The 15,728-nt window shown below is 47.2% G+C and overlaps 1 protein-coding gene across 2 annotated transcripts in view; it reads right to left on the bottom strand.

The window, feature by feature from the left end:
- The window catches only part of ccdc88c (coiled-coil domain containing 88C), a 256,545-nt gene that overhangs the window by 58,587 nt on the left and 182,230 nt on the right, over positions 1–15,728 (bottom strand). For both annotated transcript variants that reach the window (XM_072272687.1, XM_072272697.1), the window contains 4 exons: positions 7,402–7,543; positions 6,255–6,434; positions 3,676–3,837; positions 313–590 (listed from right to left, as the gene is read on the bottom strand). In XM_072272687.1, coding sequence (XP_072128788.1) covers positions 313–590; positions 3,676–3,837; positions 6,255–6,434; positions 7,402–7,543 — 762 coding nt within the window. The remainder of the gene's footprint in view (positions 1–312; positions 591–3,675; positions 3,838–6,254; positions 6,435–7,401; positions 7,544–15,728) is intronic.

Here is a 15,728-nt window from a genome sequence, read left to right as displayed (position 1 = left end):
CCAGGTTGAGGAGCAGTTATTAACCTACAACCATCAGGCTCCCGAACCAGCATGGACAACTTCACTCAGTTAAACACTGAACTGGCTCCACAACCCCCCGACTCACTCTCAAAGACTATACACATCATGTTTTCAGTATTATTTATTTAGGTTTTTTTTAATATTTGCACAAGATTTGTCTTCTTTTGCACTTGCAGAGAAATGAATCTCAGGGTAGTATATGATGGCGTACTTTGATCATCACCTTACCTTGACATTACTTAGAATTTCACAACTCACGTTATTGAGAAGAACCTGATTCTGACTCATTACCTGGTCTCCAGATCCTTGTGTTGAGACTCCAGGCTCCTGTACGATGACTTGAAGGAGGCCTGCTGGGCGATGAGGGCCTCACACTCGGTGGACTGCCGCTCGTTCAGCGCCATCAGCCGCTCGTGGTCCTGCAGTAGGGAGTCATGTGCCACCTTCAGCTCCTCCTTCTGCCGGGCCAGGCCATCCCGCTCGTTCTCCACCGCTGACTGCGCATTCTGCAGCATCGCGTTCTGGCCCATAAGCGCCGCGCTCTGCGAGTTCAGGGTCGAGTTCTCCACCTGTGACAGCAGCACACCACACACCCCCCAGGAGACAGAGACAACGTTACACCTTGCAAGACCATCAGCGCATAAGACATAAGGTTACTCTGCTCATCGAGCCTGCTCCACCATTCCATAATGGCTGATCCCAAATCCCACTCAACCCCATACACCTGCCCTCTCGCCATGTCCTTTGATGCCCTGACTGATCAGGAAACTATCAACATACTTAAATATAGGCATGGATTTGGCCTCCACTGCAGTCTGTGGCAGAACATTCCACAGATTCACTACACTCTGGCTAAATCTACTTCTCCTTACTTCTGTTGTAAACGGTTGCCCCTCAGTTTTGCTGTTGTGCCCTCTAGTTCTGGATACCCCCACCATCCTCTCCTCATCCACCCTATCTAGTCCTTTTAACATTCGATACGCTTCAATGAGATCCCCCCCACGTTCTTTTAAATTCCAGAGAGTACAGGCCCAAAGCTGCCAAACGCTCCTCATATGTTAACCCTTTCATTCCCGAATTCATTCTCGCGAACCTTCTCTAGATTCTCTCCAATGTTAACACATCATTGCCTTTCTGAGATATGGGGCCCAAAACTGTTAACAATACTCCAAGTGCACCCTGACTAGTGTCTTATAAAGGCTCAGCATTATCTCCTTCTGTTCTCCTTGAAATAAATGGCAACATTGCATTTGCCTTCTTTACCTGTACCTTTTGGGAGTCTTGCACGAGGACTCCTAAGTCCCTCTGCACCTCTGATGTTTGAACCTTCTCCCAGTTTAGATAATAGTCCGCACTACTGTTCCTTTTTCCAAAATGCATCATCATACATTTCCCAGCACTGTATTCCATCTGCCACTTTTTACCCCATTCCAATTTGACTAAGTCCTGCTGCATTCACATTGCTTCCTCAGCACTGCCTACCCCTCCACCTGTTTTTGTATCATCTGTGAACTTTGCCACAAAGCCATCAATTCCATTATCTACATCACTGACAAACAATGTGAAAATTACCGGTCCCAACACTGACCCCTGAGGAACACCACTAGTCACTGGCAGCCAACCAGAAAAGGCCCCCTTTATTCCCAATCGCTGCCTTCCCGCCTGTCAGCCATTTTTCTATCCATGCCAACTTCTTTCCTGTAATGCCATAGGATTTTATATTGTTAAGCAGCCTCATGTGTGGCACCTTATCAAATGCTTTCTGAAAATCCAAGTAAATGACATCTACTGCCTCTCCTTTGTCCACCCTGCTTGTTACTTCCTCGAAGAACTCCTAACAGATTTGTCAGACAAGATTTCCCTTTATGAAGCCAGGCTGACTTTGACTTGTTTTGTCATTAGTCTCCAAGTATCCTGAAACCTCATCCTTAATAATAGACTCCAACACTTTCCCAACCACTGTGGTTAGGCTAACTGGCCCATAATTTCCCTTCTTAAAGAGTGGAGTAACATTTGCAATTTTCCAGTCCTCCAGGACCATGCCAGAATCAAGTGATTCTTGAAAGACAGCTGATGTTTCTGCAAAGACCAGAAGCTCTTAAGTGTGGACTCTGGGTGGCACACCCCATTGCCCCTGAGACACAGTGACAATGTCAGAGGTCAGAGGTCAGAGGACCAATATCAGACTGCCAACACACCCCAACCACAAGAGAGACAAAGGAAATGATCGATACCGTAGGGACAGCAGACTCATACGGCACTACCCACACCCATACCCTCCCCAGACACAGAGTCAACGTCAGATGTCAGCATACTATTGTATCACAGACTCTGGGCGACACACACCAACCAACGCCACCATGGACACAGGGAGACAGGGCCTCCCCACAACTATACCACCCCCACCCCCCCACCCAGCGACACACTGACAACATTACAGACCAAGAGAACGAATACTCCCGGACAACAGAATCTAGATGACAACCTCCCTACTCCCAACCCCCCAGCACAATTTCACTAATGTTACACGTTAGAAAACGAAATAGGTCGAATAGCTCTGGATCAGAGACAGCAGTCTCTGGAAAACACCCCCCCCCCCCCCCCAGGCCAAGACACGCCAACATTATTAAGCACCAGAGGACCAATACCTCTAGGCCAGCAGATGGTGGACAACACAGCCCACACTCCTCTCCACACGCCACTCACGTTAGACATCAAGAGAATGAACATCTTCGGGATAGCGGAAGTGGGACAACTATCCCACTACTACATCCTCCCCGCCAATGTCAGATGTTAGAGAGGGAATAAGGACCAAAGCCTCTGGGACAGCAAACAGCTGACTCTGCACAACCTTCCCCCACCCCCACACCCATAGAAACCCCTCACTCCAATGACACAGCAATACGGTTGGATATCAGACCAACACCTCAGGTCCTCTGATCTAGGAAAGCAGATCACAGAGAACAGCAGCAGAGAAGAGAACACAGGATACACAAGCAGAGAGGAGGCAGGGTGGGGGCAAGTGAGAATGGTGGCAGGGAAGGATGGAGGGGAGAGGGGTCTAGGGAGTGGGTGAGGAAGAGTGTTCGTGGAGGGTTTTGACTGAAGGGTCAAGGCAGGGGGTAAAAGGTGGGGCCAAGGAAAATTGGGGGGGGGCTTAAGAGGGGATGCGAGGGAGGACAAGCATGGTGTCGAGGGAGATGGTTGAGGGATGTGAGGAGGCAGGGGGGTCAAAGAAGACAGGGTTTGATGGGGTGGGGGAAGAAGGGCAAGGCTGGGGTCAAGGGAGAGAGGTCAAAGGTTGCCAGGAAGAGGGGCAAGGGAATGGGTGAGGGAGTGCGTTAGGGGAGGGCTTTGAATGAAGGGTCGAGGGAGGGGGTAATAAGTGGGGCAAAGGAAGACCGGGGGGGTGGGGGGGTTAATGGGGGACACGAGTGAGGACAAGCATGGTGTTGAGGGATGTCAGGGAGGTGAGGGTTGAGAGATGGAAGGGAGAGGGGGAAAAGCAGGTGGGGGGACTAGGGAGGCAAGGAGGGGTGAGAAGCAGGAAGAAGGGTATGGGAGTGAGGGGATCATGTGACAATTGGAAGGGAGGGGGAGGGATGGATGGGCGACGGGGGATGTGGTTGCAGGCGGTGGGGAGGACGTAGATACCTGCAGCTTGGCGTTCTGGATCTGCAGAGCGTTGCTGTGTTCCTGCATGGACGCAGCCTGCCGCTGCAGCATCACAATCTGAGAGTTGACCGCGCTGTTCTGTGCTTCCAGCTGCTTTATCTGCTTCTTCAGTAACTCCCTCTCCGCTTGCAACGCCGCGTTCTGCAAACACAACAACTTCAGGTACAGCGGGAGAAACACTCGCCAAGCAGCATGAAGGACACACAGGATATCGAACATTACAGCACAGTACAGGACCCGCTGTCTTGTGCCAACCCTTTCACCCACTCCAAGTTCAATCTAACGGTTAGACTGATCTTGGAGAAAGGCAAAAGGTCGATGAAAGAAAAATGCAGGGTTAGATTCTAATCCTTCCCTCCCACATAAGTGTCTATTTCTTTTATCATCCCTGTGCCTATCTAAGAGTCTCTAAGATGTCCCTAATGTATCTGCCTCTAGAACAATCCCTGGCAGTGTGTTCCACACACCCACCGCTCTCTCTGTAAAAAAACAACCCCCCTGCATTTCAGGTTGAAAACCTATATCAGGATTTAACCCTATATCAGGAAATGTGTGCACACGCCGGTCGTGCATGCAGCCTGGTACAGCCGTTCCGATCTATTCTTTTACTTTCTTCTTACTTTTTAATTTACGTTATTTTTTGTATTTTTTCTCACGGTAACATGTCGAAGCTGCACCCTCTCTAATATGCTGGTAGAGAGAGTTTTATTTGGGTTTTCTTTGGAAATGGTTACATCCCGACACGTGGGACAGAAGCAAGGTCACATTGTGTATTCCACGGACCAGCAAATTCCAGTCAGCTGAAATCCGGAGGAAAACACACAGGGGGATCACAAAGCCGAGGAAAGAGGACCGGGTCGAGACAACAGAGACTTTTGGAGAAGAGGAGTTCAGTGGGTAATACCGTTCTGGCTGACCGGAAGTGCACTGAGAGCGGTAAGCATGAAGGAGTGGGGTGATTACTGATCTGGCTAACAATGGATGGTGCAATTCAGCGTATATTACGATCAAGGAACGTGTTTGCAGACTGGATGTTGAACTTTTTACTGTTGGACTTCGGCCACATTCCACTGTGATACAACACTTGGCGGCACGGGAGGTTGTTCCTGCCTGTGGCCATCGAACGTGCAGCTTCTCCCGTGGAGGGTCAGACACCCTGAGCCAATAGACTGGTCCTGGACTTATTTTCCATCTGGCATAGTTTGCATTTTGTTGTTTGATTGTTGGTGGTTTTTGTATTGCTACATTTACGCTCTATTCTTGGTTGGTGCCGCTGTAACAAAACCAAATTTCCCTCGGGATTAATAAAGTATATCTATCTATCTATCTAACATAGAACATCAGGCCATTCAGTCCAAGGTGCTGAGTTGATCTTGATGCCAGTTTATACTAAATGCCCTCCCCCTGTTAATCATCCATTTTTCCTTCATTCTTTTCATATTCACCTCCTCTTGAACTCCACCAAAGTGTCTGTTTCCACTACTAACCCCAGTAACCCAGTCCAGGCACCAGCACAAAAACTCACCTCTCACGCCACCTTTAAACACCTCACCCTCTAACCTTAAAAGCATGCCCCCTGGTGTCTGACACTTACACCCAGGGGAAAGGATTCTGACTGTCTACCCTATCTATGCTTCTCAGAATTTTTGAAAATCCTCCATCAAGTTTCCCCTCAGGCTCCAAAGCGCAGGGACAGCAACCCAAGTTTGCCCAACCTTTCCTCATAGATCATTCCCTCTAGTCCAGCACCATCCTGGTGAACCTCTTCTGCACCCTCTTCATGTCCTTCCTGTAGCAGGGCTAAGATTTGCCAAGATTCCTCACTGGCTTCCCCAGCATTGAAGACATCTTCAAAAGGCCACGCCTCAGAAAGGTGTTATCCATCATTAGGCATCCGTTAGTCTTGTGAGACCATGGATCTGCGCCTGGAAAGTCTTCACTCTCCAGGGTGCAGGCCTGGGCAAGGTTGTATGGAAAACCGGCAGCTGCCCATGCTGCGAGTCTCCCCTCTCCACGACGCTGATGTTGTCCAAGGGAAGGGCAACGGCCGATACAGCTTGGCACCGGTGTCGTCGCAGAGCACTGTGTGGTTAAGTGCCTTGCTCAAAGACACAACATGCTGCCTCGGCTGGGGCTCGAACTCACAACCTTCAGATCGCTAGTTCAAAGCCTTAACCACTTGGCCACGTGCCCACACTAAGGACCATCATTATCCATCATTAAGGACCCCCTTTACCCAGGATATTCTCATGGCTGCCATCAGGGAGGAGGTACAGGACCTGAAGACACACACTCAACGCTTTAGGAACAGCTTCTTCCCCCAATGTATTGCACCATACTGCTGCTGCAAAACAACAAATTTCACAACATACAATGACATCGAACCTGATTCTGAGTCTGATTCTAAGGTTCCAGCATGGACACCCTTGCAGCGTACAATCATGCCAACGTACGCGACCCAGAGGGTTACAATACTACGTCTCTCCTCCTCTCTGCCCATGCATGATATCCCCGGCCCTCGTGGGGCTACACCTTGGGGTCCCACCAGCCGGACTCACGTTCCTCTCCACCTCGATGACAGTGTCCTTCACTTTCAGCAGCTCCAGCGTGGTCTCCCGGCTTTCCCTCTCCCACTTCTCCTTCTCTGCGCCGCTGGGCGGGGAGGCAGCTACCGGAGAGTTCAGCGAACGCTTCTCCTCCTCCTGACGCTGCAGCAGCGCTTCCAGATTCCACTTCACCTGGGGAACGTGGGGCATGATGAGAGAGTTACAGACTTTAAAGGAAAAGGTTTGAAAGGTTAGCCTTACTTGAAACAACAAAACATACAGTGAAATGTGCCGTTTGCATCAACGACCAACACAGTCTTAGTCCACTTCATTACTTATTCAGATCTATTTGCCACACGCACATCGGAACATTGAAATGTGATGAAATGTTTCATCTTGTGTCGATGACCGACACAGTCAGAGAATGTGCTGGGGGTAGCCCGCAAGTGTCGCCATGCTTCCAGCACCAACGTAGCATGTCCAGGACTCCCTGAGTCTTTGGACTGTGGGAGGAAACCGGAGCACCCAGAGGAAACCCAAGCGGTCACGGGGAGAACACACAAACTCCTTACAGACAGCAGCAGGAATTGAACCCCAGTCACTAACACCATACTAGCATTACACCAACTGCTACGCTGCAGAAGATAAGCAAACAACAAGAATTCTGCAGATGCTGGAAATTCAAGCAACACACATCAAAGTTGCTGGTGAACACAGCTGACCAGGCAGCATCTCTAGGAAGAGGTACAGTCGATGTTTCAGGCCGAGACCCTTCGTCAGAAGATAAGCAACCTGGTTAGCGGATACTGAGTCACACTACAGCTTTGCAGACGAAGGAACCCAAGGGCAAGGCACTGGGTATGGTTAAAGCAGAGTTTGACAAGTTTATGATTATTAAGGGTGTCAAAGGTTGTGGGAGAAGGTGGGAGAATGGAGTTGAGGGGGAAAATAATCAGCCATGATGGAATGGCAGAACAGACTCGATGGGCCGAAAAGTCTAAACCTGCTCCTACGTCTTATGGTCTAAGTTACGAAAAGTTTACAAACAGGTGATTTTACAAACTATAAGGAAGCATAAAGCAAGCTAAGATCACCAGGAAAAACACAATAAAAATAACAACCTGGGCCCTAATCCAACAGGAGAAATCTTCCTCCTTACCGTGCTCAGCTCACTACGCAGTTGCTGGTTCAGGTTGCTGGACTCAGCCAGTCGGGACTCGAGTGCCTGGACTTTCTCCTCCTTGATGTCTAGTGTTTTCTTCAGCGTAGATTCAATCCTGGTCTCCAGGAGCCTGTATTTACTGAAGACAACATAAAAAACCAGAAATGTTGGTCTTCGGCATGTCAAACTCACCCTTGTGATTAATACATGAAAGAAGCCAAGATTTTTATTCTTCGGCCTCCCGACAAATCCCTTCTCCATCAATTGTTCAGCTCCAAGCAACTGCTGGGTCAGTCCCCTTCTGCATGGAGAAATCGACTTTTTTATTGTCACATGTACCTATGTACACTGAAAACCTGTTCTGCATGCCGTCCATAGAGATAATTTTTATCAGATCACTACATAGTCATAGTCATACTTTACTGATCCCAGGGGGAAATTGGTTGTGGTAGTTGTGGTATTGGTTGTGACATTGTGGTAGTACACAGGAAAACAATAACAGCGTGCAGAATAAAATGTTACAGTTACGGAGAAAGTGCACTACAGGAAGATTGTGATGGCTGAGTGGTTAAAGTGTTGGACTTGAAATCCAATGAGGATATCCCACACAGGTTCAAAGCTTGCTCACAAAACTTACACTGCAGGCACCAGGACCGGGCAACTGACTACCTCTAGTAATTTTAGAGTGCCACTGTAGCACAGGTGCTAGTGCAACGCTATTGCAGCTTAAAAAGTTCCGAGTTCATTTCTGGCACTGCCAGTAAGGAGTTTGCACATCCTCCCCGTGAACAGAGTGGGTTTCCTCCACAGGCTCCAGTTTCCTCCCACAGTCCAAAGACGGACTGGTTAGTAGGATAATTGGTCATTGTAAATTGTCCTGTGATTTGCAAATGCCCCCCACTCTGTAAGAAGGGAGGAAAACAGAAGAAACAAAATAATTAGTCTGTTAGCCTGACTTCAGTGGTTGGAATGATGTTGCTTTCTATTGTTAAGAATGATGTTTCAGGGTACTTGGAGGCACATGATAAAATAGGCCAAAGTCAGCAGGGTTTTCAGAAGGCCTTCGACAAGGTGCTGCACATGTCCTTGCCCACGGTATTACAGGCAAGCTACCAGCATGGATAGAAGATTGGTTGGCTGGCAGGAGGCAAAGAATGGGGGAAAGCAACACTCACAACATGCTGGAGGGTTCCGGCCTGAAACGTTGATTGATTGTTTCCATGGATGCTGCCCGACCTGCTGAGTTCCTCCAGCATGTTGTGAGTGTTGCTTTGACCCCAGCGTCTGCAGATTATTTTGTTTAAAGAATGGGGGAAAAAGGGGCCTATTCTGGTTGGCTGCTGTTGACTAGTGCAGGGGTCCCCAACCTTTTTTGCACCACGGACCAGTTTAATATTGACAATATTCTTGTGGACCGTTTGACCGGGTGGGGGGTGTTCAGGTAGGGTTGCCAACTTTCTCACTCCCAAATAAGGGACAAAAGTAGCAGTCAAATACGGGACACTTGTGTTTACCCAGAGAAAGACTAACATGACCATGAAGCCTTGCGCGGGCACCTGAGCGCGCATGCGTGAGTGACGTGCACATACATGACGTGCGCATGCGTGTATGTGCCGATTTTTTTCTACAAATCGGTTTTGGCTTAATCTTCCCGATTCTGTTAAGTGAAACTACACTGTACGTGCATTATTTCTACTTTATGTAGGCTGTGTATTTATCACATCATTCCTGCTGTTAGTGTTATCTTAGGTTTTATGTGTTATTTGGTATGATTTGGTAGGTTATGTTTTGGGTCTGGGAACGCTCAAAAATTTTTCCCATATAAATTAATGGTAATTGCTTCTTCACTTTACACCATTTCGGCCTATGGACAGTTTCATAGGAACGCTCTATCTTAGCGGGGGAAATACGGGACAAGGGCGGTCCCATATGGGACAAACCAATTTAGCCCAATATACAGAATGTCCCCTCGCATCCAGTGGTTGGGGACTACTGGACTAGTGGTGTGCTGCAAGGGTCAGTGTTGGGACCACTGCTTTTCATGTTACATGTCAATGATTTAGATGACACAATTGATGGCTTTGTGCCCAGTCTTGAGGATGATATGAAGATAGGTGGAGGAGCAGGTAGTACTGAGGAAGCAGCGTGTCTGCAGAAGGACCAAGATAGATTGGGCAAATAGGCAAAGGAATGTCAGATATAATGTAGTGCAGCGAAGTGTATGGTCATGACTTTGACATTTCTAAATGGGGAGAAAATTCAAAAATCAGTGGTACAAAGGGACTTGGGAGTCCTTCTGCAGGATTCCCTAAAGGTTAACTTGCAGTTTGAATCGGTGGTAAGGAAGGCAAATGCAATGCTGGCATTCATTTTGAGAGGAATAGAATACAAAAGCAAGGATTAATGCTGACGCTTTATTAAGTATTGGTCAGACTGCACTTGAATTATTGTAAGCAGTTTTGGCCCTTTTATCGAAGAAAGGATGTGTTGGCATTGGGTTGTTGCAAAGGAAGTTCACGAGAATGATCCCAGGAATGAACAACGTAACATATGAGAAGTGTTTGATGGCTCTGAGCCTGTACTCGCTGGAGTTCAGAAGAGTGAGGAGGGATCTCATTGAAACCTATCAAATATTGAAAAGCCTAGATAGAGTGGACTGTGGAGAGGATGTTTCCTATAGTGTGGGTGCCTAGGACCAGAGGGCACAGCATTAGAATTGAGGGAAGTCCGTTTAGAACAGAGATGAGGAAAAGTTTCTTTAGCTAGCGGATGGTGAATCTGTGGAATTCATTGCCACAGACGGCTGTGGAGGTCAAGTCGTTAGGTATATTTAAAGCAGAGGTTGATAGGTTCTTAATTAATCAGGGCATCAAAGGTTACAGGAGAAGGCAAGAGAATGGAGCTGAGAGGGATAATAAATCAGCCATGATGGAATAGCAGAGCAGACTCAATGGGCCAAATGGCCTAATTCTGCTCCTGCGTCTATGGTCTCACGTTTAGGCTAGTGCAAAATAAGTGGGTTGCAGGGAGGTGCGGCTCGTTGGACTGGAAAAGCCTGTTCTACCTGTACCCCAAAATAAATAAAGACAATACAGCGCATGGCCATAATGAGGTCAAAAATCCATCTTATTGTACTATTGCTGTTGTGCGATAGGAGCTGTCCTTGAACCCAGTGATATGTGCTTTCAGGCTTTTGTATCTTCTGTTGATGGGATGGGGAGGAGAGAAAATGTCCAGTGGGTTGGGGAAGAGGGTGGGGTTAACTGCTTCACTGAACCAGTGAGCAACGTAGATTGAATCCATGGGGGAGGCTAGTTTCTGTGCTGAGTCCACAACACTGCATTTTCTTGCAGTCACAGGCAGAGCAGTTGCCATAACAAGCCACGATGTATCTGGACCGGTTGATTTTTATGGTGCAACAATAAAAGTTGACATGCCAAATTTCTTTGGCTACCTGTGAGAGGAGACGTGCTATGAGCTCATGTGACCGTGGCATCCACATGGTAGGACCAGGACAGACTTTTGGACCAAGAGGAAGGAAGATCAGGGAGTCCAGACTGATTGATAAATACTAAAAGGGGGTGCTGGCGATGGGGCCTCCGGATGATAAATGAAATGGAAAGCTACAGCATTTTTTATAGCAGCTTTCACTGTACCTCAATGTATTTAGAATGGAAGAAATCTAATTCCCAATTTACACTCAGAAAGATCCCACTAACTTTATAATGTCTGGGTAACTTAATTTGGTGTTTTATTCATCCAGGAAAACAAGTCGTTCTTTATGTTGGGATCTTTGACTTCTGCTAAGAGAATAATTAGGCATCTTATAGAGTCATAGAACAATACAGCACTGAAACAGGCCCTTCGCCCTTCTAGTCCGTGCTGGACCATTTAAACTGCCTACTATACCCCATCCAAACTTCTCTTAAACGTTGAAATCGAGCTTGCATGCTCCACTTGTGCTGGCAGCTCATTCCACACTCTCACCACCCTCCGAGTGAAGGTAACGGTGGGATTGCAGGGGTGGCACCCCTCTTCGGGTTAGTGGAGGAAAGTTTGCCCTTGCTAAGCACGGCGTGGCTCTCACCTTGTTCTCTGAGCCGGACACCCCCTCTCTTCACGTTTGCCTCAGGACCACTAAATAAAGGCATCCGTTAGTCTTGCGAGACCATGCATCTGCGCCTGGAAAGTCTTCACTCTTGCAGGCCTGGGCAAGGTTGTATGGAAGACCTGCAGTTGCCCATGCTGCAAGTCTCCCCTCTCCATGACACCAATGTTGTCCAAGGGAAGGGCATCCAGCTTGGCACCAGTGTCGTCGCACAGCAATGTGTGATTAAGTGCCTTGCTCAAGGACACAACACGTTGCCTCGGCTGGGGCTCGAACTCACGACCTTCAGGTAGCTAATCCAATGCCTTAACCACTTGGCCACGTGCCCACTATAACATCTACATCAGGACCACTACACCATCATCAAAGAATGAGAGAAACACTCAGCAGAATCACAGGCCGTTATCGTCCACCTCGTCCGTGGCAACTGCGGTACTTCTCTGTTCTAATCCCAACTGCATGTATCCTCCTAAGCCTCTCCCATCCGCCATGGAAGATGAGGAGTGACTTGACAGAGGTGTATAAAATTATGAAGGGCGCAGAGTGGACTGTCACTGCCCTTCTCCCAGGGTGACAAACAATGTCCATTTAAGATGAGTGGAGGAAAGTTTTAGGGGGAAAGTCAGAGGTAGGTTTAATACACAGAGTGGTGGGTGTGTGGACTGCACTGCCAGGAATGGTGGTAGAGGCAGATGTATTAGGGGATATTTAGAGGACTCTAAGATGGGCACATGGATGATAGAAAAATGGAGGGTTACGGGCTATGTAGGAGAGAGGGGATTGATCTTGGAGTAAGTTATAAAGTTGGCACATCTTGGAATGAAGGGCCTGTACTGTGCTATGTTCTAAAACAACACACACTCCCTTGGACTCTGTTACAAGCATCAGGATAGATTTTTGTACTCAAACGTCTGACGGGGGAATGGCAAAGACAGAAATGAACTCGTAATTCCATTTAAATAATATATCACTAATACCGTCCTGCTGAAGGGCCCCGACCCGAAATGTCGACTGTAAGGAGCTACACGTGCCTGAATATGCATGCGATGTTTCAGGAACAGCTTCTTCCTCTCTGCCATCAGGTTTCTGATCACAGCATCACTCTTCCTCTTCTGCAGCACTTATCTGATTTTTTAAATTGTAATTTACAGTAACTTCTTCTGCATTGCACTGTACTGCTGCCAAAAAAACTAATTTCACAACATACATCAGTGAAAATAAACCTGATTCTGATTTTCCTATGTGTCCAAGGGTCGAGGTTCACGTTCTTGAAACTGGAAATTAAAGACTGATGAAATCCATTCCGTTAAACAGGTAACTACGGAGTTAAAAAACAAGGCCCCAGTCAAATCCAGTGTCATTCATCTGCACAGATTATTGATTGAAGGGTCAAATTTACAGCATACTTTGGCCATGTTTCGTCAATTCCTGCTAGAGCCACTAGATGGGGCGGTTGACCACAGCGAGAACAGTCCCAGCTCAGACGCCGGACTGACGATGTTATGAGAGCGGCCGCTCCAGAGCCCGGCTAGTCCTGCTCGCGGCGAGACACGGCGTCCTGAACAGCTGCTGGCTGCAGAGCCTCATTTCACTATCACCTCACTCACAGTCTCACACCAAAGAAGTTCAGCCTGAAATGGACCACAAGAGGACTGGGGGGGTCCCAGTTTAAAGACTGAGAAAGAATTGAACATAGATCTTCAGAATCAGAATCAGATTTATTTTCACTGACTTTGAAGGCATGAAATTTGCAGTATAGTGCAAAAGCATAAACTTACTAACTTAGAACAGTACAGGCCCTTCGACCCATGACATTGTGCCAACTTTTTAACCTACTCTAATATCCCTTCTCTCCAACATGACCTCCATTTTTCTTTCTTCCATGTCTCTATTTAAGAGTCTCTTAAATATCCCGAGTGAATCTGCTTCTATCACCAAACCTAGCATCACATTTTACACACCCACACCTCTGTGTAAAATACCTAACCCTGACAAGTCCCTCCCCCAATAATTTCCTCATCCATAAGACATAGGAGCAGAATTAGGCTATTCAGCCCATCGAGTCCACTCCACCATTTCATCATGGCTGATCCCGTATTCATTCAAACTCATACACCTGCCCTCTCACCATATCCCTTGACGCACCAGCCAGTCAGGAATCTATCAACTTCCGCTTTGAATATACCCATGGGCTTGGACTCCACCGCGGACTGTAGCGGACATTCTGCACATTCACCACTCTTTGGCTAAAAAAGAAAATTCTCCTTACTTGTGTTCTAAAAGGTCACCCCTCAATTTGAGGCTGTAGCCTCTAGTTCTGGTTACCCCCACATAGGAAACATCCTCTCCACATCCACTCTATCTAGTCCTTTCAACATCTGGTAGGTTTCAATGTGATCCCCCCACTCACATTTTTCTAAATTCCAGTGAGTACAGGCTCAAAGCTGCCTAATGCTCCTTATATGTTAACCTCTTTATTCCCGGAATCATCCTCGTGAACCTCCCTGGACTCTTTCCAATGACAATATATCCTTTCTGAGTAATGGGGCCCAAAACTGTTGACAATACTCCAAGTGCAGCCTGACTAGTGCCTTATAAAGTCTCAACATTATGTCCTTGCTTTTTATATTCTATTCCCCTTGAGATGAATGCCAACATTTCACTTGCCTTCTTTGACAGACTCAACCTGTGAATTAACCTTCTCGAAGTCCTGCACAAGGACTTCCAAGTCCCTCTGCAACTGCGAAGTTTGAACTTTCTCCCCATTTAGATAATAGTCCACACTATTGTTCCTTTTACCAAAATACATTATCATACATTTCCCAACACTGTATTCCATCTGCCACTTTTTTGCCCATTTATCCAATTTGTCTAAGTCCTGCTGCAATCGCATTGCTTCCTCAGCACTAGCTACCCCTCCACCTATCTTCTTCACCTTAAAATTATGCTCTCTCAAGTTCACCCTTTCTTCCCTTGCAAAAAGTCTCTGGCTGTCCACTTCATCAATGCCTCTTATCATGTTACAGAAACATAGAAATCTAGAGCACATTACAGGCCCTTCGGCCCACAGTGTTGTGCTGACCATGCAACCTACTCTAGAAGCTGCCTAGAATTTCCCTAATGTGTTGCCATCTATTTTTCTAAGCTCCTTGTACCTATCAAAGAGTCTCTTAAAAGACCCAATTGCATCTGCCTCTATCACCGTCACTGGCAGTGCATTCCTCACAACCACCACACTCTGTGAAAAACCTAGCTTTGACACTCCCCTTGTACCTAATTCCAAACATCTTAAAACTGTGCCCCCTTGTGTTAGCCATTTCAGCCCTGGGAAAAAACCTCCGGTTATCCACACAATCAATGCCTTTCATCCAACTTATACACCTCTATAACCTGCACAGAGTCTTGTCATCTTCATAAGTTTTCGGCTGACTCTGCCGTAGTTGGATGCATCAGCAAGGGAGATGAGGTTGAGTACAGGGCTACAGTAGGAAACTTTGTCACATGGTGTGAGCAGAATTATCTGCAGCTTAATGTGAAAAAGTCTAAGGAGCTGGTGGTAGACCTGAGGAGAGCTAAGGTACCGGTGACCCCTGTTTCCATCCAGGGGGTCAGTGTCGACATGGTGGAGGATTACAAATACCTGGGGATACGAATTGACAAAAAACTGGACTGGTCAAAGAACACTGAGGCTGTCTACAAGAAGGGTCAGAGCCGTCTCTATTTCCTGAGGAGACTGAGGTCCTTTAACATCTGCCGGATGATGCTGAGGACGTTCTATGAGTCTGTGGTGGCCAGTGCTATCGTGTTCGCAGCAGGCTGAGGGTAGCAGACACCAACAGAACCAACAAACTCATTCGTAAGGCCAGTGATGTTGTGGGGATGGAACTGGACTCTCTCACGGTGGTGTCTGAAAAGAGGATGCTGTCTAAGTTGCAAGCCATCTTGGTCAATGTCTCCCATCCACTACATAATGTACTGGGTGGGCACAGGAGTACATTCAGCCAGAGACTCATTCCACCGAGATGCAACACAGAGCATCATAGGAAGTCATTCCTGCCTGTGGCCATCAAACTTTACAACTCCTCCCTTGGAGGGTCAGACACCCTGAGCCAATAGGCTGGTCCTGGACTTATTTCATAATTTCCTGGCATAATTTACATATTACTATTTAACTATTTATGGTTCTATTACTATTTATTATTTATGGTGCAACTGT

The sequence above is a fragment of the Mobula birostris genome, chromosome 1 (genome assembly GCF_030028105.1).
Source record: "Mobula birostris isolate sMobBir1 chromosome 1, sMobBir1.hap1, whole genome shotgun sequence".
Classification (NCBI taxonomy): domain Eukaryota; kingdom Metazoa; phylum Chordata; class Chondrichthyes; order Myliobatiformes; family Myliobatidae; genus Mobula; species Mobula birostris.
This window is presented reverse-complemented; position numbering and strand designations above follow the sequence as displayed.